The following is a 25,106-nucleotide window of genomic DNA, read 5'->3' as shown; positions in this document are numbered from 1 at the left end:
GCAACAACCAAAAATAAGGGCGATGGCGTTATCTATTTGGCAGCTGCGACCGAGACGAGCGTCCCAAGGGTCATTATTTCGAAAGATCACGAACAAACTTCGTGACTTCGTGATATGTCTACGTGACTGGTTCCAGGCGTTTGCGTTAAACAGCCCTTTTGCTTCCTCCACTGGCCTCCGCGGTAGTCCTTCCAAGAAGCCAGTCGATTGGTCCGGCCGCTCGGGAAGCCTCCCGCGGCGGCCAATCGGCGCGCCGTTTCGGTTGGGTGTGAAAGAGAGCTGCGAGGTCGCCACTTGTGCTACGCTTAACGTCGCGTCCCGCATTGCCGGACGGCCACAGTCTTTGCGTGTGTCTGGCCGTAGATGGTGATGAACTTCGTTGCCGGTTCGATCAGCTTTTAACCCTCCTCAAGCAACATCTCGTGACCGACGCCAATCGCGACCGGTTTATCGATTTCGGGGAAAAACACCGAGCCACCAAAGAATGGGCATATTCCGCGAGTTTCCAATAGTATTTAATCTTTACAAAAAGTATAGTTAGGCGCGTCCGTGAACGAACGGGACCGGTGGAACGCAGTGATCGTACGGTTTATATGGGCACCGGCCGTCGTGAATTTACATTCGACGTTCATGTAAATACAGAACTATACCGTGAAGGTGAGTAGTCAAATGGCTTGAAACATTTCATTTTCTTCATTGTGTCAAACTACAACGTTGTGACACCGTAAAACGTTTTTACGAATTTTCGTTCGAAAACGTATTACCGAGAAGGTACGAGCGTACATAGATTTACGGACAAGTTACGGTAAATGTTCGAAGGATACAAGCCTACATTCGTTGTAATTGAAATTTTTCAAATTCTTGTGATTATTCGTTCCGCGTTACGAATTATGGTATATTTACCGTATCTTCGTGAACCAACTGCTCTACACGACCCTTGTAAATAAAAATTAAGGGGAATTTTAAATCTGGTGACCTGGAAGGTCGACTGTTAGATCTGCTAACGTTGAAGGAATTGTTTACTCTCGTTTATCTAATTCAAATAGATTTGCTCTGGCTTCGAGACATCCTATTAAGTATTCATTTCCTGAAATTTAAGGATATAACCAGGTATCTTTAAATTACAGAAAATAATTTTGTTAATGTTCGACAGTTGACGCTGGTATTGGATCTGTTTTTGAGATAAAAAAATATTCTGATTTCGAATTTAAAACCAAACCACGGTTTCACGTACAGTCCCAGAAACGTTGACTACATAATTTTTGGGCAAAGGAGTGACGTGACGTTCGAAGGTTTTTTCTTTATGAGCGCTAAATGTACTTGAGCAACCAGTGCATAATTTATCTTGATTCCCCATGCGCTGGAACATTCTCTTCGTCAATTGGTCTGATGGACGGTGACAATTCACCGTATTTCCGGCATCCAATTATTAATTAGTCCGCGACCTGTACCGTCGAGGGTCGATCGACACGGTACTTTGTCCCCCATGTTTACCTCGTTGTCCTCGTCGTGTGTTTAAGGACACGGTCAGAAGTTTCTGGACGCGATTTAAATTTTACGCGGAATACTTTCGCGATTTGGTCACTGACCATTATCATAAGATCAACGTGACCGTTTTGCTAAATCAACCGTTTGGTGTGCCACTCTTTTGTACCGTGTTTGAGGTAACTGGTATCCTCGCGAAGGAACAATGCAACGAAAGAGGTTACTTTTTCTTCGATCGCTGTCTTCCACGGTCGAAGCAAGGATTTCAAGGTCTACGACACCGAATATGCTTCGAATTTGTATATAGAGTGTTTGGACACCCATGGGAAAAATTTTAATGGGATATTCTGGAGGACAAAATAAGATGAAAATCAAAAATATCAATTTCTTGACTGAGGCATCGTTAAAAAGTTATTAAAAAATTTCAAATCGTTCTAAAAAAATTATTGTTAGTTGCAAGGAACGATTACAATAATTTTTGGTCACTATACATACCCACGAAATCCTACGTATTTACAAGAAAAAAATTCTTTACCGAACTACAATGTCTGACACTGAAATTCCGATTCCCCTGAAATTTCAAAAAATTCCAAATCGTCTGGGAAAATTATTTTCGGTTGCGGGGATCAATTACAATCATTTTTGGTGAATAGACATATCCCCGAAATCCTACGCACATTCGAGAAAAAAATTCAAGAATGTAGTCAAATTTTTCGGGGGGGAAAAAAAATTTCAAATCGTTTTGGAAAAATTATTTTCGGTAGCAGGGGTCAATTACAATCATTTTTGGTGAATAGATATATCCCCGAAATCCTACGCACTTTCGAGAAAAAAATTCAGGAAGATGGTCAAATTTTTTGGCGAAAAAAAAATTTCAAATCGTTTTGGAAAAATTATTTTCGGTTGCGGGGATCAATTACAATCATTTTTGGTGAATAGATATATCCCCGAAATCCTACGCACTTTCGAGAAAAAAATTCAGGAAGATGGTCAAATTTTTTGGCGAAAAAAAAATTTCAAATCGTTTTGGAAAAATTATTTTCGGTAGCAGGGGTCAATTACAATCATTTTTGGTGAATAGACATATCCCCGAAATCCTGCGCATTTTCAAGAAAAAAATTCTGTAAGGGAGGAACTTTAAACGTTAATAACTTTTTAACGAAGTTAAAATCAACAAATTGGTATTCTTGATTTTCGTCTTATTTTGGGTTCTAGAATCTTGCATCTTTCCCAGAGGTGGTCGAACACTCTGTATAGGGGGCTTAAAGAGGATTTAAAAATTAATCAAAAAGATAGAGACGAATAAACTTTTATATTTGAGACTTTGAGTAGTAACGAAAAACAAATAGTATTTAAAATTTTGATCAAACTAAAAAATGACACAAAATAGTTTGGAATAGTGGTATTTCTATCTATATAGAATTTATACAGTCGCAAATGTAATTTCCGGTATCATAAGGAGCACATTCGCAATGCACTCACATTTCATAGATAATGCACGCATTCTTCTCTTCTTTTATCTTCGTTGCACTTCATATTACAGAAGAAATACAGTTGGTCTTTCGAATTAGCAAATTATCATGAAATTTTAAATTCAATATGTAAACGAGCATATTACATGGTTTCCTTTAAAGTTTTTACGAATGACCGAGAACTGAGATACGGATAATGTTTCTTGCACGATGCAGAACCGAGAAAAACACATTTTTCTTATCTGAATTACGTTTTCACCTCGGTCAGCGTTTTAACGTTTCTCTTTCTAAAGCAAGGACTACGCGAGTTTGTTTACATGCACTGTTTCACGGTAATCATACTGCAATGTTTACAAGGTTAACATATATTTATAGCATAAATAAACTTGTCGCAATAAATCATAGTCTTCTCATTAGAGCTGTCCAAATATACGAAATTCAAACCACGACAAAACTCATTTGTTCAAACCAAATCAAGTATATCATATCCAAGTAGCTTGAATATTTGTTCAAGCTTGAAAAGATTCAATCTCTTCAAATGTTTGAACTACTTGATTCTTTGTACAAAATTATCATATTCTAAGCTCGAAAAAAATGAAAAATTTTAAATCATTCTTCGACTTTTACTAATGTGAGGCCACAGATATTTCTTTTTAATTTCTAGAATTATCTAAACTTGTCCAAATTTTAATCAAGCGAACTTTAATATTAAAATATAATAATTATGTAAGAATACATAATCAAGTTTGTTTGAACGATCAAGATTGCTTGAACGATCAAATAATTGATTTAAACAGCCCAAATTGAGCTTGACTCTGCATGGTCGCCTCTAGTTCTCGTAAAAAGTCCACTGCAAGTGCGATACGACCTACCTAAGTCAGAGTATGACTGTACACAAATGGTTACATCAGCTCGGACCAGTTCCTCTACATTCGATGGCCCTCTATCTACGATCTACGAGGTCGCTTATTCGCGTTGATCAAGAGGGGTTGGGGGGGAGGCATGGGGGACACGACACAAGAGTATATTACGATCGACTCGACCGGTTCGCGAGTGTGTCACGAGGCTCGTGCCGTTGTGAAATAGTGCGTTGCACCGATACGCGCTCATAGTCATTGTTTGCTCTTCTGCCCTGACGGTTCCTCCACCTTCGTGTACCTTCCATCGCGCGTTGCATTTCCAAACGTTCATCGAGTTTCTCGGTTTCGCCAACGGTACGGCTCCGAGTTCGAGCGAACTGTTTCGCGATCGACGTTGCTCCGAATCGTCTGAAAATGCCGCTGGCTCCTTAATCTCGGGTCGCATGGGCTATCTGGCCGTCGCCTTTTTTTCTTCCACCACGTAGCTTTCACAACGCGAAAAGGCAAAGGTCTGTTCAGCGGCGATCGAAATGTTTGCTCGCGATTCTTGAACCGTGCGTCAAAGTCGACCCGGTCTACGTGCATCGGTGAAAATATTTACATTTGCGTGCATTGCCAAATCCCCTTTCGCTCAGACCCTTTTCAAACAACGTTTTTCGTTTATTTTTTCAGAACGAGGTACCAAGCCGATCGCGATTGGACGTTGACTGGAACGTCCAAAAGGAAACGCAGACGATCCAAAGATAACACACAGGTCTCGAGCTAGGTAACGAGCGGCATGGCGAAAGTACCAGGAATGGTGGAGACTGAGAACGCGGTTGGGAAACAGACTCTAGTGGGCCGTGTATCCAATATGCTCAAAGGTGAGAAACATTTTATAGTTTACGTTTACCCAAATTACGCAGTATTGGGAGGCGAGATGCTGAGACGCAGAAATCGAATGACGCAAATGTTCGAACTCTTCCAGTTTTCAGGTTCTTGTTTATTATTACATTGGTGGAGACGTAAACTCAGAATAGTAATCGTTAACGGAGTATTTCGATCCAGAATTTCGAATATTATTTCATTTTACATCAATAACGAAGTTATAGATTTGAATATGTTTGTTACATGCAGTCATATCTCTCCTGATATCTCAACATTTCGTCTATCAATAGTAACAACGTCGATTTCTGCAGCTTCCTAATGATTACTCTTAGGATTATGTTAATTAGTATAATATGGTTGTTTTAAGCTGCCAAAACATGGTGTAAAAGGAAAATTACTTATATCTAATCGTTTCTTTCTAACAAATCCTTACAAAAAGGCTCGATCTGATTGCCTGGTCCCCTTAACGCGTCGCTGAAGCATAGGTTTCCTTTGCCGACAGATGGAAGCTACAGCGGGCCACCGATGCTGTTCCGCCACGCGTCGATGCAGCGAATCCGCCATTGTTGCCAGAATCTGAATCTCTTCCCTTATTTGCTCTACTCGTTCGACAATTCAAAGTCTCACCCCATAGCTCGCAAGGCGCATCTGCGCTTCGGTCAGCTTCTGCAGAGTATCGCGGCGAGGATCCTCTGTCTGTTCAGGAGCTTCCGGCAGTCGTTGGTCCAGGAGGTTCGTCCCGACGAATCCCAGACGCAGGAGTCGACGACGCGGGCCAAAGAGACGTGCAAGACGACGCTCAAGTTCCGGTCTGTTGATCCGCGGAAGCGCAAACAGCACCCGATCGGGCTGATCATAGCCGTTTACTTCGCGCCGATGCTGCTGATCTTCCAATCGATCGGTCTGTTCAGCGTGATGGTATTCGACAAATACACGCCGGGGTTCATCTTCCTCATCGCGGCTCTGCTGATCTTGGGCGGTATCTGGCTGAAGATCCTCTTCCACGAATCCGTGACGCACAGACCCAAGCACGATAAAAAAAAAGATCAGTGATAACCACGGTGATTCCTTCTTGACCCCATCATCCGTCATGCTGCGATCGAAAACTGTTCATCGAGAAGATAGCGGACTACAGAAAGTATTGTGACACTTGGTCTCCCATTGCAATTATCCGCCCGTCGCATTTAAACACTTAAACAGTGCCGGATAGAGTTTATGACTGTCGCGGGGCTAGCTCGTCCGACAGGCCGTGTTCTCACTTGTCCATCTGCTTCGATAGGTTTGTAGGGATCTCTGGTTCGACCCGGTCAGTTTTTGCGAGTTCCGTAATATTTGTTCTATTTTGTTTTTTTTTTGTACATCGCCAAATGGACATGTAAGAAGCGTTAGAGGATAGGAAACGGTATGACGTACGACCGTGAACTCGGGTAGATTTTAAGGATACCGTACAGCACTTAAATGCCCGCATAATTGTAATTGTTCTTTATCTTAAACGTAATTCTGGGAATTGCTACTTTCCAGCGCCGTTACGAATCGAGAGCAATCGAAGGAATTGTTTAGATAACGATCGCGAAGCACCTTATCCTCTGCAGCAGAAGACTGAGAACCGTTTTAACTTGTTTGTATATATAAAAAGAAGAAGAGGAGGAAGAATAAAAAATAGAAAAAAAAAAAGATAAAACGCGTTAGGGAAACATATATTATCTATATTACACGGAGTTGCTTGATCGTTCTTGAGAAGATTCGGTGCGTCCATTGAACAAGTTAGGTTGATCTGTGATGAAGTGGATCCGAGTGTATTTTTCACGGCCACTTGCTATTCCACTTACTTAAGTACAATAAGAATACATGTGTAACGTCGATTTTTTTTTTAAAATATATGTTGCTTACACAATTACCTTCTCTCTTATTATGAATACTGTACACTTTGCGCTATTTCTACCGCCGGTTTACTATAACCAGAAGGAACAAACTGCAGTACAAAAGAATGGTGATCAAAACATCGCTGTCGTGTCTTCGACCACTGTTCACGTCCGAATTTGAATTCGCGCGTGGTTCCATATTCGCTGCAAACCCTATAACGCGGGCGACGTAATTCTGCTCGTGCACGCTATGGAACAGGTGAGCGAACGGACCTACGAAATGGAAAAATATATTACATTTTGATCAACTCTGACATTCGAAGTTCACCATTGCTATACTCGTTGCAGACTCCTATTATGAATCATTGATACTGGTACCTATTGCATAGACAGCTACGTCGCCGCCACCGTGATAAGCTTCGTCCGATATGATCGTAGCTTGCTGGCTGTACGTGAATGCTGTCGTGTTTTCTTCAGAAGGGTCCATCCTAACCGAAACGTTGTTCTTTACCGTGTACGCGACGTTGTTGGGGCCCCCGGTGCTGTAAGTCAGCGTCGTGTATGGAATACCGTCGTGTTTCGACTTCTGAGCGACGCCTGAAATTTTTTAGTCCGTTACTCACTTTCAGATTCACTTGGGTTTAACTCATTACGAAGTCTCATGCATTTTCGTACGACTAGGTTGTTCGATTAAAAATTATCTAGTGTAAACACGGTGTAATGTACCCAGGATGTTCGAGCCACGTTCGCTGTATCCGTTGAAGCTCATCGAATGAGTGTGATCGCTCGTTACGATAACCAGAGTATCGTTGGTGTCGATCATCTTTAAAGTCGCGTTGATAGCATCCGAGAACCTGACGGTCTCCAGTAATGCCTGAGCGGCGTGGCCGCGATGATGGGCGAAGTCGATAAGACCCCCCTCGACCTAAAAGTAACACCTCGTGTTAATAATGATGGAACACCTCTGAAATTTTTCTGTTTCTCGAAAACAATAATGTGGAGGGTCGTCCCTGGGAAAAATTTTAATGAGAGATTCTAGAGGCCAAAACAAGACGAAAATCAAGAGTACCAATTTGTTGATCGAGGCCTATATTAACAACTCTAAGCGAAACAGAGAAATTTCAGGGACGTCCTATCATTTTGTCACGAATTCCAGTTTTACCACTAATAGGTAGCCCCGTTTCGATCTCTGTAAGACTTTCAACGCTGTGACGGTCATCTCTTCGAGACTTGGCTGCCCTTTCGGACCCTTTTCCCTGTTCCAGTCCATGTTGATGTGACCATTCGCGAAGATGCCTAACAAATAGTCCACCTTGCCAGTGTCCACCTTGGACAATTGTTCGTTATTTTCAACGACACCGAACGACAATTTCCTGGACACTTTGTCCCGTTTCCATTCTTCGATCAAATCTCGACCATCCTGTCTTTTACACGCCCACGTATCTATCGGATCGAATTGCGTACCTGTTGCATTGGTCTTCATTACTTGTCTTCCTCCTCCCATGATTACCTGCATATGAAAGTTTCTGTTCAGCCGTAATCACCCTCCGTGTAAAGTGGGTTGCGTAATAGATCCATGCGCATCGTGTAATACATAAGGTTGTTGCATATGAAATGACTCGATTCTTGACATTCACCGGATGTCGATTAATAGACTTTACATTGTTAGTGTTTATAGCTTAAAAATTGGCTTCTTCTCAGATCAATATTTTACTTGTTTTTTTTCAAACTTGTCATGATAATTTTAATCCTCCAAAATGAGGTGTTTGTGGGTCATTTATAGTTAATGGAGGCCACAAACTTTCTATGACTCTATGCAAAAATGAAAATTCCCATCCCTGTTATAGTTTATGAAATCAGTCGTTTCATTTTTAAGAATTTAATATTTTGCCTTTATATTTCTCCCTGGAAGATCCTCCACCAGCTGCCTCGCGATGTCCTTGCATTTTCCAGCAGTTTTTGGCATGGTTCCATCGCATTCCCATCTCCTGTCTGCGCTATGAGCGTACAAAGGCGCGGGGGTAGCGTGGGTGACTCTGGTGGTCGTCACGAATCCTGTAAATTGAAGGGTGATAAACCCTGACATTTGTTTGAGGGTAGTTTCTCTTTCAAACAAGTTCGTAGAATCCGACATCATGAAAGCATTCGAGAAACTTTCTATAAAAATGTAAAAATATGGCGCAGTAACTACGTACTTCGACACTTATTCAAGGGGATGAATCAAGTCATGCATTATGTGCTATTCTCATCTTTAAAAAATATGCTTTGATAATAAAATTGCTCGAGAGTTGAATATTTTAATTAATTTGGTTCAATAATTTATCTTCATTGGATTTGATTGCAGTTGTCTTTAGTTTTGTGATTATTTTTTCGCGTTTGATATTCTTAGGTAGGGTCCAGGAATCAGGCGAGTCTCCGCAGCCTGAGTCGTCTTTCACTCCGTTGGGAATTAAAAGAATTCTTGTAATTTCATTTCCTACCACAAGAAGCGCTACGGTCGTTTTCTCTAGCCTGTCGGTAATGTTGCGAGCGACGCCAAAATGATAATGGGCCGAAAAAATATAGTTCGGGCCAGAATATAGCGAGGTGGTAAAGTCGAGGTGTCAAAGTTTACACGTTTCAGCTCTCGAGTCAAGTGAATTGACAAAAATACGAGCAGCTAAGGGCCTTAGACCATAGTCAGGGCTCTACGAAGAAATGTTTTATCTACTGTCGCCATTTTTAGAGGTATCGTAACAGGTAAAGGTCTTTCTCAAGTCTTGGATATCTTAACTCAAGCAAGATGTCATGTACGACCCTAAGTGCCGCAGTAGGAGTCCGCCCCAACCCTCGAGAGTTTTGTGGCCCGTACTATACATTGGGTGAAAGGTCTACTCTCATACCTCGTCTATGGTTGTGACTCACCTGTGTCTTTACCAGCAGCCAGTGCCCACGACACGATCGAATCCACATGATTGTCGGTATTGAGGCTCGCTGTGCAATTAGCCAGAGGCACGTTCGCGTTGACACCGACCACTTCGTAATTAGTTTTCACACCGCCGAACAGTGCTGTTGCCGTTGACGCAGAGTCCGGCACTTGCTTGTCCACGTTGTAAGTCTGGCGTAAACAACGTAATATACATAAATGAACCTCTACGAAACACGCTGTGTATATCGTAAAAAAACTGTAGCGTCCAAGACCTTGAGAATTCCAATGTGTGGGAATTTCTCCCAGGCCAGATGACCGGTTTCGCCAGCACTGTAAATCCTGCTAGCAGTTATGGTGTCGGGACTCATACCGTCGCCCACAAAAATTATCACGTTCGTCGCTCGGTTTGTGTTCCATTTGTACGACAAAGCCTCCTCTAATTCCTTTTTTGATAATTTCTGCCAGTGTTTACTGTCTGCGCAATCAATGATCTCTTTAGATCCTCTTTAGGTTTATTTTTTCGTGGAAACGTATTCATAAATGTCTTAGCAACGATAAGGAATTAATGCACGCGCAAAAATGATCGAGATAAGAGTTCAGAGACGAGGATGAATGTCACACGATTCGATGAGAGAATCGTCGTTTTAAATATTCTTTTCTGAATGTTTTGCGTGTTTCTGATTCTAACGACGAGGCTGTAGTGTATGTTTGCAAGCAATTTATGAGACTTATAAACTACAATGAAAATGGAAACTGCATTATCGTCCGAGGACGTCGACGCAGAGAGCCACTGACGATCACAATTTACGCACGAGTCGATAAATTTAATATACCTTCTTTGATCGTTGCACCAGCGATTCCCATCAGTAGGATGACAAGGTGTAACGTGAAAATCTTCATTCTAAACATGTTCTTTTCCTGCCTCTTGATGGTTCTTGCTGGTCATGTCACAAACTGGTGTCAATTACGTTATACGCCAGAGGCGACTGAAGGGAATAACAAGGCTCTGCTAACTACTTGCTTACGATTGCTCCTAACGCTCCCTATTGCAGGACAGATTGTATCATGTCGGTAAGAAAGAAACCTGTTTCTGGCTGAATATCATCAGAGCCAATAAACCTATAATAAAATTCACGACTGTTCGCTGCAAAACATTTAATTCTATAATTGAAATGTCTATTCTAATAAATAAACTATTCTAATAAACTACTGCCTCGAGAATTAGTGCATCTTAAATATTTGAACTCAAAGAATCAAGGTTTAAGATAGGGTTATTGAACATTGATCAATTAATGCTCGGATAACTGAAAGAAACGTGGGATCGAAGTCTTGCAGTTATAGAAGCATTTTTTATTGTTCGTTAATGGAGTCTTTACGAATATATTTGTGAAATTTTTTTGATTGAAATAAGACCAAAGTATAACTTCAATCATACTAAACTGTTGCAAAATTAATAGATAAATATTATTCAAATTATATCGTGTTTGGTCCCATTTTAATCTGAAAAATCTGAGAAATACATTGCTAAAAGATTCATTAAAAAAAAAAGAACAATAGTAAAGAAACTTCATCTCTGCATTAGGTACTACGTAATCGTTCACTTATCCGATCGAAAGTGACTATCAGTTATCCAAACATTGTTGCATTTGATACGATGGAAGCTTTTTAGGAGCACAGGGTGGGCAATACGAAGGGATCGGACGGATTTAGCTAACATTCACTGTAACGTTTTATTTGATTTTTGTTCATATTCACTGTCTGTTCGTACAGATCGTAACACATCGCGTAATACAATTTCTGTAGACGAATTTTCTTCTCCACTCGCGTGTTCGACGTTAAACAAAACTACTAAAAATAGACTCGATAAAATCAACCGTTCAAGTCATTTTTCTTGCCACGTCGCTGGGTGTTACCTGGGTCGTGCGTTTCTTTTTTTTGTTTTTTTTTTTTGGAGACGAGAATCCGTTTCTTCGAGAAACGCGCAGTAGAAAAACCAGGAGAAACCTACAATTTCTAACGTCCGTCTTCTTCGCTTTCGACGTCCACCGCGTCGAAGGATTCGCGAAGAAGCGCGCTCGCGCTATTATAATATTATCAGATCACGTCCCTAACATGCCTAACGTCCTCCACGATCACGGGAGTCGACGATACAGAGTATAAGTTTGTAAATTTTGATTTTGTCACCGCGGTTAGAGGCTTCTTGGGCGCGCTCGATCCTTCAACGCTCGATTCCTGTTACCCTTTGGCCGAATTTCGAGTCAAATACACGTGTGCATGATCTATCGTCTACCGTCGACAAGATTCTCTCGATGAAAAGAAATTAGGCGTATCAGCGGTCCCGATGGTTCTACGTTTCGCCGATCCAGCAGGGTCAGCTACGATGAATTTCGTGCAGCAACAAAGTTTAATCTTTTACGGACTACGCGAGCATGTTTTGTACTGGCACTCGAGGTATCCTCTTTATCGAATTCCGTGTTATCGAACAATTGTACAAACGCGAACTCGTCATCAACGGCAATCGTTACGCGAGTATTACGCTGGAACGCGACACGATCTTTTGTGTCTAGAACTGTGGCCAACAGTTCGGGCTGCTCATGGTCACTGCATCGTCATCCATTACTTCCCCCCACTTTGGTTGGTTGTTCCACTTTTCAGGGGTCTCTACACGACATGTAGCTACAGTAATATAATGCAAGGTTAATTTTCGGGTGATTTGGGACCCAAAAGTGAAAGAATGATCATGCAATATACATATGAAACTTCACTTTTCGTAGCTTTCGTGTTATCCTTGAATGGTACACATTCTTCAGATTTTTCTAATTAAAATTAGTGTATACACGACCTCACCCAAACTACTTTTAATTTACTTAATATATGTAGTGTTACAAAATTGTCCTTGACTGACCTTTTGAAGGTCAATTTTTTTTTATGAATGCATCGTGCACTGTTAATTATAAGCATAACTCGATCGTACTCTTGAAAAATTATATTAATTTATAAATTTACATTTTAAAGAAAAAACTGTGTGTCATCGTTGAACTGCATTTGTTTATATTTTAAATTCTAATTAGTGTAAATGTTAATGTGTGGAGAGATTTTATAAGGGATGATATTATAGACTCTATTTGCCTACATAATTAAGAAATCAAAATTATTTACATTTTCTTTGTTCTCGTCTCCTACTTGAATTAAGGCACATCATTTCTCGACATAGACGTAACACAATTCTTTTTATACATGGTGCAAAAAAATTAAGGTGAACATCGAATATCAGCTGTGGTAAAATTATTTTGGAAAAAAATTTTCACAATTTTTAGGTTTCGCGTTTTGTAAATACGGAAAGTGGTATAGACTTGATTTTAACGATTCAATTTTTTCTTTAAAATGTGAAAAAATGAAACTTTAGTAATCTTTCAAAAATTGAAAGAAAAATGCGCAAACAGTGTCACAAATGCTACGAATCAGTTATTATATGTTAAGTTTGTTAAAAGTAATTTGATTTACGTGGTGTTTGGGAAGTAAACATTTTTCTCATTGCATAATTATCAATCTTTTTAGATTCACTTTCTTTGTTCAAGTTTCTTAGTGAGAATTCATTTCGATCCCAACGAAATTTACCCGATGGTAAGAACTTCGATTTCCTCGAAGCTTGCGAAATCCACGTTCACGGTATAGTACCAACAAAACAATAGAAAGTTGTGAAAGGCCGCGAAATGGCAAAAGGCTATGGATCGAAATGGTAAATACGTTCTTCAACCCTTTGCACTCCATTGAGCGCCGTCACGGTGCCATACACAATACCCACAACTTAGTTCGAGTTTCATTTATGATAACGCAAACTGAATTAACTAAAACGAACGAAATTAAAATTATAAACACGTATAAAATTTTGTGCGATACAAGAACACTTATAATTTCCAGAAATGGCGCTGCAAAATTGCCCTGACGTCTAGACTTTCATATTTTTGGTCTTTTTAGGAATCTTTTTAGAATAAAGGTATAAGTTTCTAAATTTTTACATCTTGCATATATATTTATTTATACCAATATTTCTTTAAAAACTGGTGTCCTGCTGGTCGACACGATTATGTTTATTTGAAATAATAAAGTCAAAAGGATTCTTGATTGGTATGATTGTGATTATGGTGTGAATCAAAATGGGGGAAAAATAGTTTCAGAATAAGATTTTAAATTTTGAACAATAAGGAAAATTCTTTTTTTTATAATTATAATCCTTTCGATTTTTTTTATATCAGATAAACAGAAAAATCGAAATTCTATTAACTAGCAGGACATAATTTTTTAAGAGGAATCTTGTTCAATGACATATGTATAAGTCAGTAAGTTTTGATTATTTTCACTTGAAAAAAATTGTGACTATTGGACTATAACATAAAGAAACACGTATGCAGAGTATCGAAATTAAGAAACTTATACTTTGTTTGTAAAAAATCCCTAAAAAGACCAATATGAAACTTTAGGCTAGAATATCCCCTTAAATAACATTGCAAAGGATTAATAAGGTACTCGTACGTTTTAAAAAGAATAACGTCACTTTTTGAACAACCCAATTCCTTCGAAGATTGACCGAGCAGCCCGATTGGTTAGCTACGACACTAGTTGGGAGAAAACATCGCTATCATAGAACTCTCGCTGCGACAATTGCTCTAATATAAACTCTCTACAAATCTCTCTTAGACGATAAAGTACAATAAAGTTGTCCTCCATACGCATTAACACAATACACGCGTGTCACGCTGTATCGATTACAGACGCCGCTCGATCGTTCGCCCTTCAGCTACTTTCTTTCGTCTTCCTTAAGTCGCATATTATTGCCAACGGTTTGTGTCTTTGGTATATCAGTTCTCTCTACTCCTTTAACAGTCTCCGTGACGAACTACCCTTTCCAACGAAACTATCGCTAACACATTCAGACGAGTCTTCTTCGTTTCTGAAGGATCCTCCGCAACGTTGACGATACTATTACCAGTCCTGAGCTTTCTGACGCTAGTCGACTCTGTATTAAATGTTATTCTATCCATTCTCTAGCTTCATAACTAGTTTCAACCTTGTTCAACGCAAGGACTCCAACCCTGACCACAATCTGGTTTAAAAACGCAATAATCAAGCTTATATTTTAGCTTAATCAGACTTGCTCGAGAGGTCCAATTTCTTTTATAATTGGACATAAAAATCGGGACAAAAGAAATCCTTAAAATGGGTTTTTAGTTAAAATCCAGGACATTTGAGACAAAAATTGGTCAAATGGAAACCGTATTGTACATCTACCAAATGTTTACGATAGATCGATTTATGAAAAAACTGTTTCGATGGTGTTCATCGCTGGAAATTATAATGATAGACCAACAAGCACTGTCTGACCAACGTGATCACGTGCTCCAAAACAAAAGGAGAAATTCGATTCCGTCGATAATTGAATTTGCAGTGTAAAACCTGCAACGGAGTCAGCAGACTAGATTAACGGTAGCAGTTAGACGTCATAACATTTAATACGGACGCAAATAACATCCGGAAGCCTAGACTATAACCAGGTCGCAAGGAACTGGTCGCTGTAGGTTACCTTCTGCCAGCAAGACACTCTAGATACGTCCTCCAGGCTTAAGCCTCGTACATACTTGCGATCAAGGCTCGCGGTGCAAAGTTATCGACGAGTTTCGTACGCGAATCAGCCTGACTCGTCCGTAAATCGAGGAACACAGCGATTCACGATCACTGTTTAGATCTTGTCTCAAGTGCGTACGCGGCTTAAGGGTTATACCATGCTTGATCGCCGCTGGTGCATAACTGTATGCACGATTGCAGCTGATACCGCATATGTATTGGGAAAGTGTGCTAAACATAACGCCAGACCTTGAACGGCCAGTTGCTTCCGGTCGGGTTACGGTAATAGTAGGAACAGCGGCCGTGAAAGTCTCAAGACTTTAACGCTGACGCCCGAGTATTAATTTATTCGTTTCCTTTCTTCCACGAAGCACCGGCCACGTACATATATCGGAAACTAGCCAAACGGTCCGGTGAATTCCACCAGAAATATCCATTCGCGGCGATGCATATACACACACGTACACGATAAAATTGACTTCACGATGCCAGAAAACAGTCATTCTCTCTCTCACTCTCTCTCTCTATTTTTCTATTTCTCTCTGTGTCATCCCTCAGTCGCTCGACATCGGTTTCTCTTCCTAGTCTCCATCCTTTCCTTTGGGATTCGAGAAAGTCTCGCGAATGCAACGAAATGATCCGAGGTCGTTCTGAACACGCGAGGATTCTCTTGACATTCTCCCCATCGATTCTGGGAACTTCGTTTCCCTTTTTCGCGTTCGTAGGATTCTGACTCCAAATCGCGGGAATCCTCGTTTTTAGAACCGTTCGACCCTTTGCGTTCTTCGATGCAAACTCGATGTATCTCGCCTAATTCGATCCTTTTACCAACGTTTCGCTACTAGCTTTATCAGGGTTTGTACGACACACTGATACCGTACACTTTGTCCACCGAGACGAGACAGCAAATACAAGCAAACGTCCGCGCGATGGAACGGATCGAACGTCAATATTAACAGGCGATGAATAAAGACTAGCTCGCTGTCTCGTCTCGTTAAACAAGGTTTATGTTCGAACAACTTCGAGTGTTTCGCGAAGTTAGACGATTCGAGTTACATTTGATTTCGTATGCATATACAATCACTCTCATTCGTGTTTGTACACTATAATGGTGATTTGCTATAAGCAAAAAGAAACTTGTTTCTTATAAATCCTTTGCAGTTATTTTTATCAAATGTTACTTCTTTCACTGTGTTACTTCTATTTATGAAGTAGTTTTTTAAAAATATTAACGGATAAGGTATAATATAAACAGTATATAATAATGTCAACAATATGGCGGTGTTCCCAAGTGTTTCTATTAACAAGCTTTGTTTTTAATTTATTCAAACACACAAACTTAATTATCCTTAAATATCTTAATGTACGAAAAAATGTACCAGATTCTAAAACAATGGCTGAATTCATAAGAAACAAGTGTACGAATACGAGTAACTATATTCATTGTTATATTAGTTATTTACAAGCCAGGGCAATTAACTCTATTTTTTTAAATTTTAGTGTCAGAGCATCGATACATAACTTCTTGCATTTAAAACAAATTTCCTTTACTCAAATGATTATACTAAAATGAACTTTAAGAAAGAATGCAATTTCTTCTCCTTTTGTGGGGTCAATTGATTCGACAAATTAGCGGCATAATTCCTTCTTGAAGCCTAAGTCCGCGTAAAAAACTTATCACAGATGAAAATGACACTGCATCTCGAAACGTCTACCAAATTTTTTGGTTTCACGTAGGTAAATTCACGTAGTTGATTCATGGAATGAGAGCTATGCATCGAAGCGCAAAGAGTCCTCAGTCCACGGTAACTTCTGCTTCCAAATCACCGACTTCCATTAATAGGTTCACCAAGGTTCACCATCGAGATAAGCTATCGATATCCTGGTGATGTCGTTCGGAAGTAGAAATTGTTGTAATCCCCGCGAAATAGGAGCAAACAGACACCCTAATCAACCCCCTAAAAGTCACAGAGAATCGTCGGCGCTAACCACGACGTCCTCCTCATCGTGAAACGTCGACAATGTTGAACTCGTTACAGATGAAACTGATGTAATAGGTAATAATTGACAGTCTACATTACACGCTAATTAGCAGCGTCGTTGAGTAAACTTCGTCTCCCGCGAGCACGACGGATGTACGCCCGTCCTCGAGGTTGAAGTTCAAGCAAGGACGCCAATTAAAATGTACTAATTACTACTGATATGTGCGCGACGTTCTCCTTGGATACAACAAATTCTGCTCGTCGAGTTCCTCCGTCGCGTTCCGTCGAACGCGCCGCGAGAACTTAAAGCGTCCACCCTCGTTGGCGGTTCGTCTAAAAGCGACGTAACGAGCTCGTCCTAACAGAGAAGAACTTTTTTTTGGAGACTTTCTCGACCGTTTGCTCGCGAGAAGAACCCTGGCTGGGGTAACGATGCTTCCAGAGACCAGAATGTCCGTTCAGCCCTGGAAACACGGCGAGCCTTTTGACGATGACCCTCCCTCTCATCTCCGATCGTTGGAAAAGAAAATGTTGGTTATTATTTGGAAAAGGCCAAGTCTCACCGATTTCGATCATTTCTTTCACGAGGGACTGTTTAATCGAACTAAAATTAAATATCTCTAGGATTATGAATTTATTTCGGTTGCTTTACTTCATTTTTCCCTCGAATGTTTCATTTCACGTTATTGATATTGGTTATCGGTGATTCGAAACGAAAGTTGTATTATTGATATTGGTAATTCATTAACCAAAGCATTTGGATGGTCGTATGCAGTCTAATAAATAGTTCATAAGTAATGTTTGTTGTTTTTTGAAAAATGTATTCCAAACATTACATGTACTGCTCTCAACCTAACACTTTGATGACCACACTAATTACCACTGTACTTCTAATCATTTGTTTGACTTGTTTACAAAATCTGTGTTTAAAATAGTCAATTTTAACAACAAGAACAAAAATTGTACACTATACAACGAATGTTAAATTTGTTTTGAGAGGTCAGAAGATCGCAAATAATACTACCTATGTAGTTTCGTTTGTATTTCACGCGCAAATGTCGAGGAAAAAATTGTTTAAAAATTATCGATGATCGACGAGACTTTTCATTTTTGAAATAATCACCAAAAAGTTACCGGCAGTGCGTAAATTAGGTCAAGTTGAAGGAGGACGTTTCAACGCACGCGGGACGTAAGAAGCAGACGCAAACGGGGATCGTAGGAACAAGCCAAGGGACAAAGTATGAGAAAAGCAAACGAGAAGCTTTCCTGCTTTCTCGTTTGCTCTTCCGTGTCTTTCTATTCGCCTGCTCGTCTTCCTCTAGTTTTGATATCGCGTCTTTCTTTTTTTTTCTTCTAAATAATCGTTGCGCGTTGTAAAAAAATTGCTTTTGATTTTTGGCTGCTCGAGCTGGCGCGCGAGCGACGCTAGTTGACCTAATCGAAATAGTTATAATATCGGTTTCGGTTCTTAACAGGGATTCTAACTCAGACCTAACTCTGGATCGAGTTTTTAGTAGAATGATTCACTTATCCGGGTTAACCAATGCACGAAGACTTGATTAACCCGGTTAACTCGCTCTTACAACGGGTCGTTTTACTATAGTTGACTCTTGGAACCCACTCTTGAAAAATAGGTTACTATTTAATTCCTATTGGTTATTCTCAATAATTTATCATACAAACAGAACGGTGCAATTATCACATTCGAAACGCATTACAACATCGTTGATCAGTCGATGCGAAATAAAATTAACAGTAGGTTATTTGTAGCACTTAAATCGTAAATACCGCGCGTTCGCGAGAAGTTGTTTCGACCAATAGGGCGCGCCAAACTTGGAACTAAAGTGGGGAACCAATCAGACCCGCATTTCTTTCGCTAGCCAATTTCTCGCGGACGAACAATATATTGTCTGGTCTTATTACATATGTACAACGAGAGTCAAAAGTAAATATACTGTACACACCTTTCGTAAATATTCAAAACTTCCTCTTGTCAGTAAATAATGCTACGTTTCACTAATAATAACGGTGTACTTTAGCATTGCTTTGCAAAGTACAATTTTTAATGGTTTTGTATACATACTTTTGCCTTGTGAGTTAGATAAACTGTTCTAAACGGTTTAACCCGAGTTGTTCTCTTGTGTGTTAACCAGTCTTGGTTAATCGGGTCACGGTTAGGGTTATACAGTGGTTAGAATCCCTGGTTCTTGAAACAGTTACGAGAACCGAGAAAATTTATATATTTGTATTGATTTGTAAATTTTCCATTTCTTAATTTGAAACCAGGTTCGAAATCAGCATAAACTTTAAAAAAATTATTTTTTGCCAAATGCTACACAAGACGTAAGCAGAGGTCGTCGAAAAGATAAATAATAAAAAGAATCGACATAAATAATGTTTTTCTGTAATTTAAAAATAGTTTTCCCAAAATAGAAAATTCATAAAAATCAGTTACTTTTAGAGCTATTCCAATGAATTTTCTTTTATCAAACCATACTCAAATCGATATAAAAATGTATTTATATACACAGAACCATAATCGAAGCAGAATGATATATCGGTTCTTCAGAACTAACTGAAATCGATATAACTGTAACAGTTATGCCATTTTCTAGGTTCTCCATAGCTCTTTTAACTCAGAACCAATATACAATAGTTCGAAATAGTCATTTTCGTAACCATTTTTGCATTTGCAGCTGTGTAATTAAAAACGTGATGTTGAATCCCATACATTTGAGTCTGTTTTGAGTACTCAAACCTCTCTACCTAATTACACTGAAAGACAAAGTATCGCTGGTTCGTTTAATATCAGGTCATCGCATAAGTTTGTGCCTTTCTTTCCTTTTAAACTGGCGAAGATAAAGTTTCATAGATCAAATTCACTAAAAAGTGAAGTAATAATGTAATTTTGTTGTTTTTCGTAATCTCATTCGTACTTACTTGTGCGGTTATGCGAGCTAGCACTCAAAAACGAGAAAACTGATTCCTTCAAGTGTCAACTAAGCATTGAATGTTATTTTTTGTGCAAGTATCATTACATACATGCAATAAAATTTTTATTACAATGTAGTAAGAAGAAAACTTGATTTGCGAAAAGGTTAATTTCGAAAAATTACCATCATCGTGTAATCATGGGTGTAAAATGATCAGTATCATTGAATGGACACAACGTGATAAAGACATTGTGACAACGTTAACCCACACGCGACAAAATATAAAAAAAAAAAGTTATGTATATTTTTTGGAGAAATTTTGTCACGTCCATCTTGTTGTGCGGATATTGCTTTGTACGATAGTCACTCATTTCGTGCATTACTCACAAATTTTGTAATACCCATTTTTCAATGGGTAATCAATTTGAAAATATCAAAGTATTAAAAAAAGAGTATTGAATAACATTTCAATGAAAGAGGAACGAGAAGGGGATTACAATTTTTCTCAAAATTCAATGGTACGTTTGAATTAATATTAAATTCTAATAATTTGGCACAAACTTATGGGGTGGTTATAGAACAGTGCTCGATCATCATTATTTCATCTAGCGTCGCTCACGCCGCCAAAAAGGACGAAAAAGGAGCAAAGGTTGGGGTCGGAGGGTGAACAGTTTCAAAGAGTTCTAATCGCGTATTAGTCTCGTTATCGTTAATCGTATACTCTTAATATTCGAACCATTTTCCTTTTAAACAACATTCCGCGCGTATTATATTATGTATATATTTATATGTATGCGTTTTCACTCATTGTTACTATTGTTCTGTAACCTTTTCACTGGACAACTCGATCTCGGTGTTCGAAATGACGAAACTCAGATTTCTCGTGCACCATAGTCGACACAAAAATTAACTGTCCGCTCGAGGTTACTGGTAAGCGCCATCCCCCACTCTGCCGACTCTCTAAATAGGCGTGGCGTAAAAGTAGGCGTTGCGTTTCAGCGGGCAATTAATTTTCCAACCGTGAGACGAACACTTGCGAAGAAAGTTCTTTCAATAATATTATTTAAAAATGCATATTTTACGAGTTCCATATCGTGGATACTTTTTGTTAAAGTAACTGTCTACAGAGCTTTTCAAATTAACCCTTTCGCAGATCAAGTTCTTCTAGAAATTTGTTTTCTTAATACTTCTACCGAACAGGTCTAAGAAAAACAAGAAGAAAAAACTAAAATTTATACGCTTGATAAAGGTCACCAAAAATTTCAGAAACTAAAATAAGTTATTTTGACCCCCAAATGATAAAATGACGTGAAATTAACGTAAAACACTTGTTCAACGATGAAAGTATTGATTGGTCGATTTTTGAGTGCTGGCTCGCTAATCAAAATCACAGAAAATTACAAAATGACGTTATGTTAGTGTTTTTTTTTTGCGTCGAGTTTGATTTGTGAAAGGGTGAGCTTGAAGAGCAACGCCTCATTGACTCTCTTTGAGTCTAAACGAACTTGGACGCAAGTGCCCGCAAGAGATCGTTTCGGTATGCCCGGCGAAAGGGTGACTTCATAAACAGCGATTAGGGTAACGTGGCGGAGGGGGATATTAGTTTTGCAAGTAGTCGATCGATCGATCGAGCCTCTCGAGCCGCGTCTCGAGCGAGAGAAGAGGAATTCAACGAATCGGTTCGTAAAACGCTACGGATCTACGATAATCACGAAGTGACGAGACACTCACTGCACTCGAAACTCTGCTTCGTCGTTTACCTATTGTATTGTACTATGATTTAAAACTATCTTCGTCGCGGAACGGGCGCCGTGTCGCGCGCGTTCCTCGATTAGGCTATCTTCGTGTACGCTTGTCGCCTCCCCGGCGGGGGAACGAACTCTCACCTCGCGAGGAAGAGGGTCGGAACAGATTGGCGGGGGCTCACGAAAAGCGAAATAAACGCCGTCGCGTTTGGAAATTAGCGCAAACGTTCGATGCTCGTCGATTCGAGCATGGTTCAAACTATTCCCTCGTTCAACCTGATTCGTCCTTTCTGCGCCCGGAGGATGGTGACCCGGGGTTCCTGGGGTTCGAACCGACTGGAGGAACAGGCTTTATCGACGACGAACGTTCACGCGAGTCCTCGCGACAAACCGGCGACGATCAGTTGCGAAACAAGCTACCGTCCACAAAGTATTGTCTGTGAAGCAGAGTCGAAATAATAGATCGCCGTTTCTTTCACCGCTAAAACGACAGACATTAAGTACGAACTGACGGGTGATCTATAAAAAAAGTAACGACAAACGTCACGGCGGTTACTGTTCCTAAAAAGGAAACGTCCAGAATAAAGGGGTTTCGAGGTTTTGGGTTGGGGGGGGGGGGCAGGGGGGCAAGGGGGGGGGGCGAAGATTACGCGATTAATCAAATAATAACAACGTAGCCGCTACGCTCTCGAGTCTTCCTATCGATTAGTATTATTAGTCCGCGATAACTCGATATGACAGGTTGCTAAGTTTGGCCGCTTCTAGGTTTTCTTAGGTATACTTCTCTACCGTCGCTATACGTTCGCTGCCCCCCGGGATCGTTGGTGGTTCAAGATGCGTCGCAAACGCGCCCGCCAGCTTTTTTCTATTTCATTTTATAAAACGTTAAAACGCCTTATCCTAATTTGCCCGTGAAACGAAGCGACGGTACATTCGACAAAGAGAACCCATTCTTCCGGGAACAAAACGCCTACGTTCGACGTTGTCACGCCCCCGGGGAAGAAAACTACGCGAACCCTAACGATTACAAAACGCACGCGGATCTTTGATTTTAACGGCAACGACCGGGTTTGCAGTTCATCTTGAACGAATATCCCGGTGGCGGTGAGATCAAGTGTATTCAAAATCCTTCAGTCCCCATCAGGGTCGAGAGTCGTACGGGCTATTCGAATACGTTATTGATCACTCTGAACTCTCTACGTTGTTCCTACTCGACAGAAGACTACTTTTCTTCCCTGAGGAGGTTCTCCTCGGCCTCCTTTCGCCTCGCTTTCGCTTCCTTCTTCGCTTTCTTCTTCTCCTCCTTGGCCAGTTTCTTGGCCTCCTTCTGTCTGGTCTTTTCCGCCTTCTCCTCCTCCTTCTGCCGTGCCTTCTCCGCCTTCTCCCGCTCCTTCTCCCTCTCCTTCTCCTTCTTTGATTTCTGGACCTCTTGGATCACCGACAACTTCGGCGCCGGCTGCGGCCTCTTCGTCGACGTCCTCGCTAACGTCGCGAGCGTCGTGGTGGCCCCGCTGCTCGAGCCTCTAGGACTCGGTGATGTCTCTAGTTGAGTTACGATTTTTTGAGCACATCTGCGGAGCAAAAATTGCGAATATACGTCGCAAAAGGATGGAGCAACGATTGCCAGTGGATGGTGTCAGTCAACGTTTCCCAACTTCGTTCCTTCAACGTATCTTGCTCGACTCGACAATTTTCGAATCCTCTATTTCATTTTTCAACCAACAGAGTCTTGAATCTTAACGTGAATCTACAATTCATTCGTCTTCGCTGTCGCAGTCGTTGCAATCATTTAAAAAAACTACATATACAGGGTGTTCAGTCACCCCTGGGAAAAATTTTATTGGGAGATTCTAAAATCAATAATATCAATTTGTTGATCGAGGTTTCGTTCTTTTTCCAAAGAAATTTTTTGTAGTACAAATTAAACAATTCCTAAAGCATTTCGAGATGCACTTCAAAACACTACAATCTTGAGCTTTCTCTTGTTGCAATCACTCTCGTTATCACTTGGGTCATAGACACGATCAATCACAGTTTATGCTTATCTGTAGGTACGAATGCTATTAATAGTATGTCTATCGACCAAACAGCGACGGTTATTCGGTTTTTATGCGTTTTTAGAGTCGCTCTAGAATATAGAGGGTTAACTAGAACTAAGTCATTTTTAATATCACGTTGCTCAAGAAACATAATTTCGAGTTAAAAACTTTATGAGATGTCTTTCGACACTTTCGGGTAGGAGTAGTGTAAATAAAATTAATCCTTATCCTTAAAAAACCTCAGTGATTGTATTCGATCTACAGTGTTAAATATGGATCACTATCCTCTGGTGTGTTGAAACACCCCTCACTGCTTAGGTTCGTAGTCGTTTTAGAGCTCCCCTGAAAGACTGTAGCGCCTCCCAGAGGGTTATTACCGTTCATGTTGGGAAACGCTGGTGTAAATGTTTCGGTTAGGCTTGGAGTAGGTGCAGTGGGTATGTTAGGGTTTAAGTAGCCGAGATATGCCAAGTCTGAGTTAATTAAACCGGCCGCCGAATCATGATATGCACGCCAACTCTGCCAGATAGGTCAGATATATTAGGTGTTGATTAGATTTGGATTAAGTGATTCCAGACTTCGATTGATTAGAGTGGGATCGGTTCCTTGGATGTTGCTTGGGTTAGGCTGATGCTAGATTCGCTTTACGTGTTTTTGGTCTGTAATAGAGAATATCTTGATATGCCTCCAAGTGATAGTCCTCTGAATGTATCGTTCTCCAGGTATGAAATATATAAAAACGTCCACGTATTACCGTATCCTAGTGGAGGCTTTCCCTGCGCGATAGTCCCTCTGGAACTCCTTGATCGGTGGCAATCTACGTTCCCGGTTTTCTCTCATCACTTCCTCCTCCTCGGTGACTTGCTGAACGGGATCCTGATACTCCTAGTACGTATCCGTAAAGTACACAAGGTTAGTGAATTTTGGTGTGCTGCAATTCTCACTTTCAAGCGACTAAGTTGGACAAAATCGAAACAGGTTGCTCTGAAGCAATTCCAACGAGATGACACCTCGATTGTACCGCTTTTTTAACGATCTTTTGTAAAATAATGGGATGTTTAATAATATGGTTTTATAGTTGCTCAGACGACACTGATCGGCGTAGCAAGCTATTAAAACTGTGATTATACAAAGTGTCCCACTATCTGTATACAAATAAAAGTATATTTTTTATCACCGTACGAAAGATCGTTAAAATCGAAGCGTAACTTGGAGTCTTCCTCTTTCAAGCATCGATTCTTCTATTGTTCGGTGTGATTGAGCTCAATTTGGTGCAGTAAGAGATTGTCGATCGAAAGTAAGGATTGCTATAGTTACTAATAAGCGTTGTT

At 40.2% G+C, this 25,106-nt stretch overlaps 3 protein-coding genes across 5 annotated transcripts in view; 1 reads left to right on the top strand and 2 right to left on the bottom strand.

Moving 5' to 3' along the window:
• Nucleotides 1-323: 323 nt before the first annotated feature.
• Nucleotides 324-6,512, top strand: LOC122404018. Of its 2 annotated transcripts, none has more exons than XM_043407870.1 (3): nucleotides 324-657; nucleotides 4,490-4,680; nucleotides 5,187-6,512. In XM_043407870.1, exons 2-3 carry the CDS (start codon nucleotides 4,596-4,598, stop codon nucleotides 5,735-5,737), a joined length of 636 nt encoding a protein of 211 aa, XP_043263805.1. In that variant the 5' UTR covers nucleotides 324-657; nucleotides 4,490-4,595; the 3' UTR covers nucleotides 5,738-6,512. The 2 variants fall into 2 exon arrangements, with proteins under 2 accessions (XP_043263805.1, XP_043263809.1); XM_043407874.1 differs by lacking the exon at nucleotides 324-657 and adding an exon at nucleotides 4,010-4,404.
• A 97-nt stretch (nucleotides 6,513-6,609) lies between these two features.
• On the bottom strand, nucleotides 6,610-10,429 carry LOC122404007 (alkaline phosphatase). 2 transcript variants are annotated; one of them, XM_043407856.1, is made up of 8 exons: nucleotides 10,288-10,429; nucleotides 9,727-9,947; nucleotides 9,451-9,643; nucleotides 8,438-8,601; nucleotides 7,709-8,056; nucleotides 7,273-7,471; nucleotides 6,925-7,143; nucleotides 6,610-6,819 (listed from the first exon to the last, which is right to left on the bottom strand). In XM_043407856.1, exons 1-8 carry the CDS (start codon nucleotides 10,361-10,363, stop codon nucleotides 6,623-6,625), a joined length of 1,617 nt encoding a protein of 538 aa, XP_043263791.1. In that variant the 5' UTR covers nucleotides 10,364-10,429; the 3' UTR covers nucleotides 6,610-6,622. The 2 variants fall into 2 exon arrangements, with proteins under 2 accessions (XP_043263791.1, XP_043263799.1); XM_043407864.1 differs by having other exon boundaries at nucleotides 9,727-9,929.
• Nucleotides 10,430-22,497: 12,068 nt separating this feature from the next.
• LOC122404298 (chromatin assembly factor 1 subunit A-B-like) overlaps nucleotides 22,498-25,106 on the bottom strand; it is a 65,693-nt gene continuing 63,084 nt past the window's right edge. The window contains exons 8-9 of the mRNA XM_043408231.1: nucleotides 24,530-24,660; nucleotides 22,498-23,307 (exon numbers count right to left, since the gene is read on the bottom strand). Coding sequence (XP_043264166.1) covers nucleotides 22,959-23,307; nucleotides 24,530-24,660 — 480 coding nt within the window. The 3' untranslated portion in view covers nucleotides 22,498-22,958. The remainder of the gene's footprint in view (nucleotides 23,308-24,529; nucleotides 24,661-25,106) is intronic.

Source organism: Colletes gigas, unplaced genomic scaffold (assembly GCF_013123115.1).
Source record: "Colletes gigas isolate AHSC1104 unplaced genomic scaffold, ASM1312311v1 Colletes_gigas_Sc00002, whole genome shotgun sequence".
NCBI lineage: Eukaryota > Metazoa > Arthropoda > Insecta > Hymenoptera > Colletidae > Colletes > Colletes gigas.
Note: the sequence above shows the minus strand (reverse complement) of the source record. Positions and strands in the feature narration are given on the sequence as shown.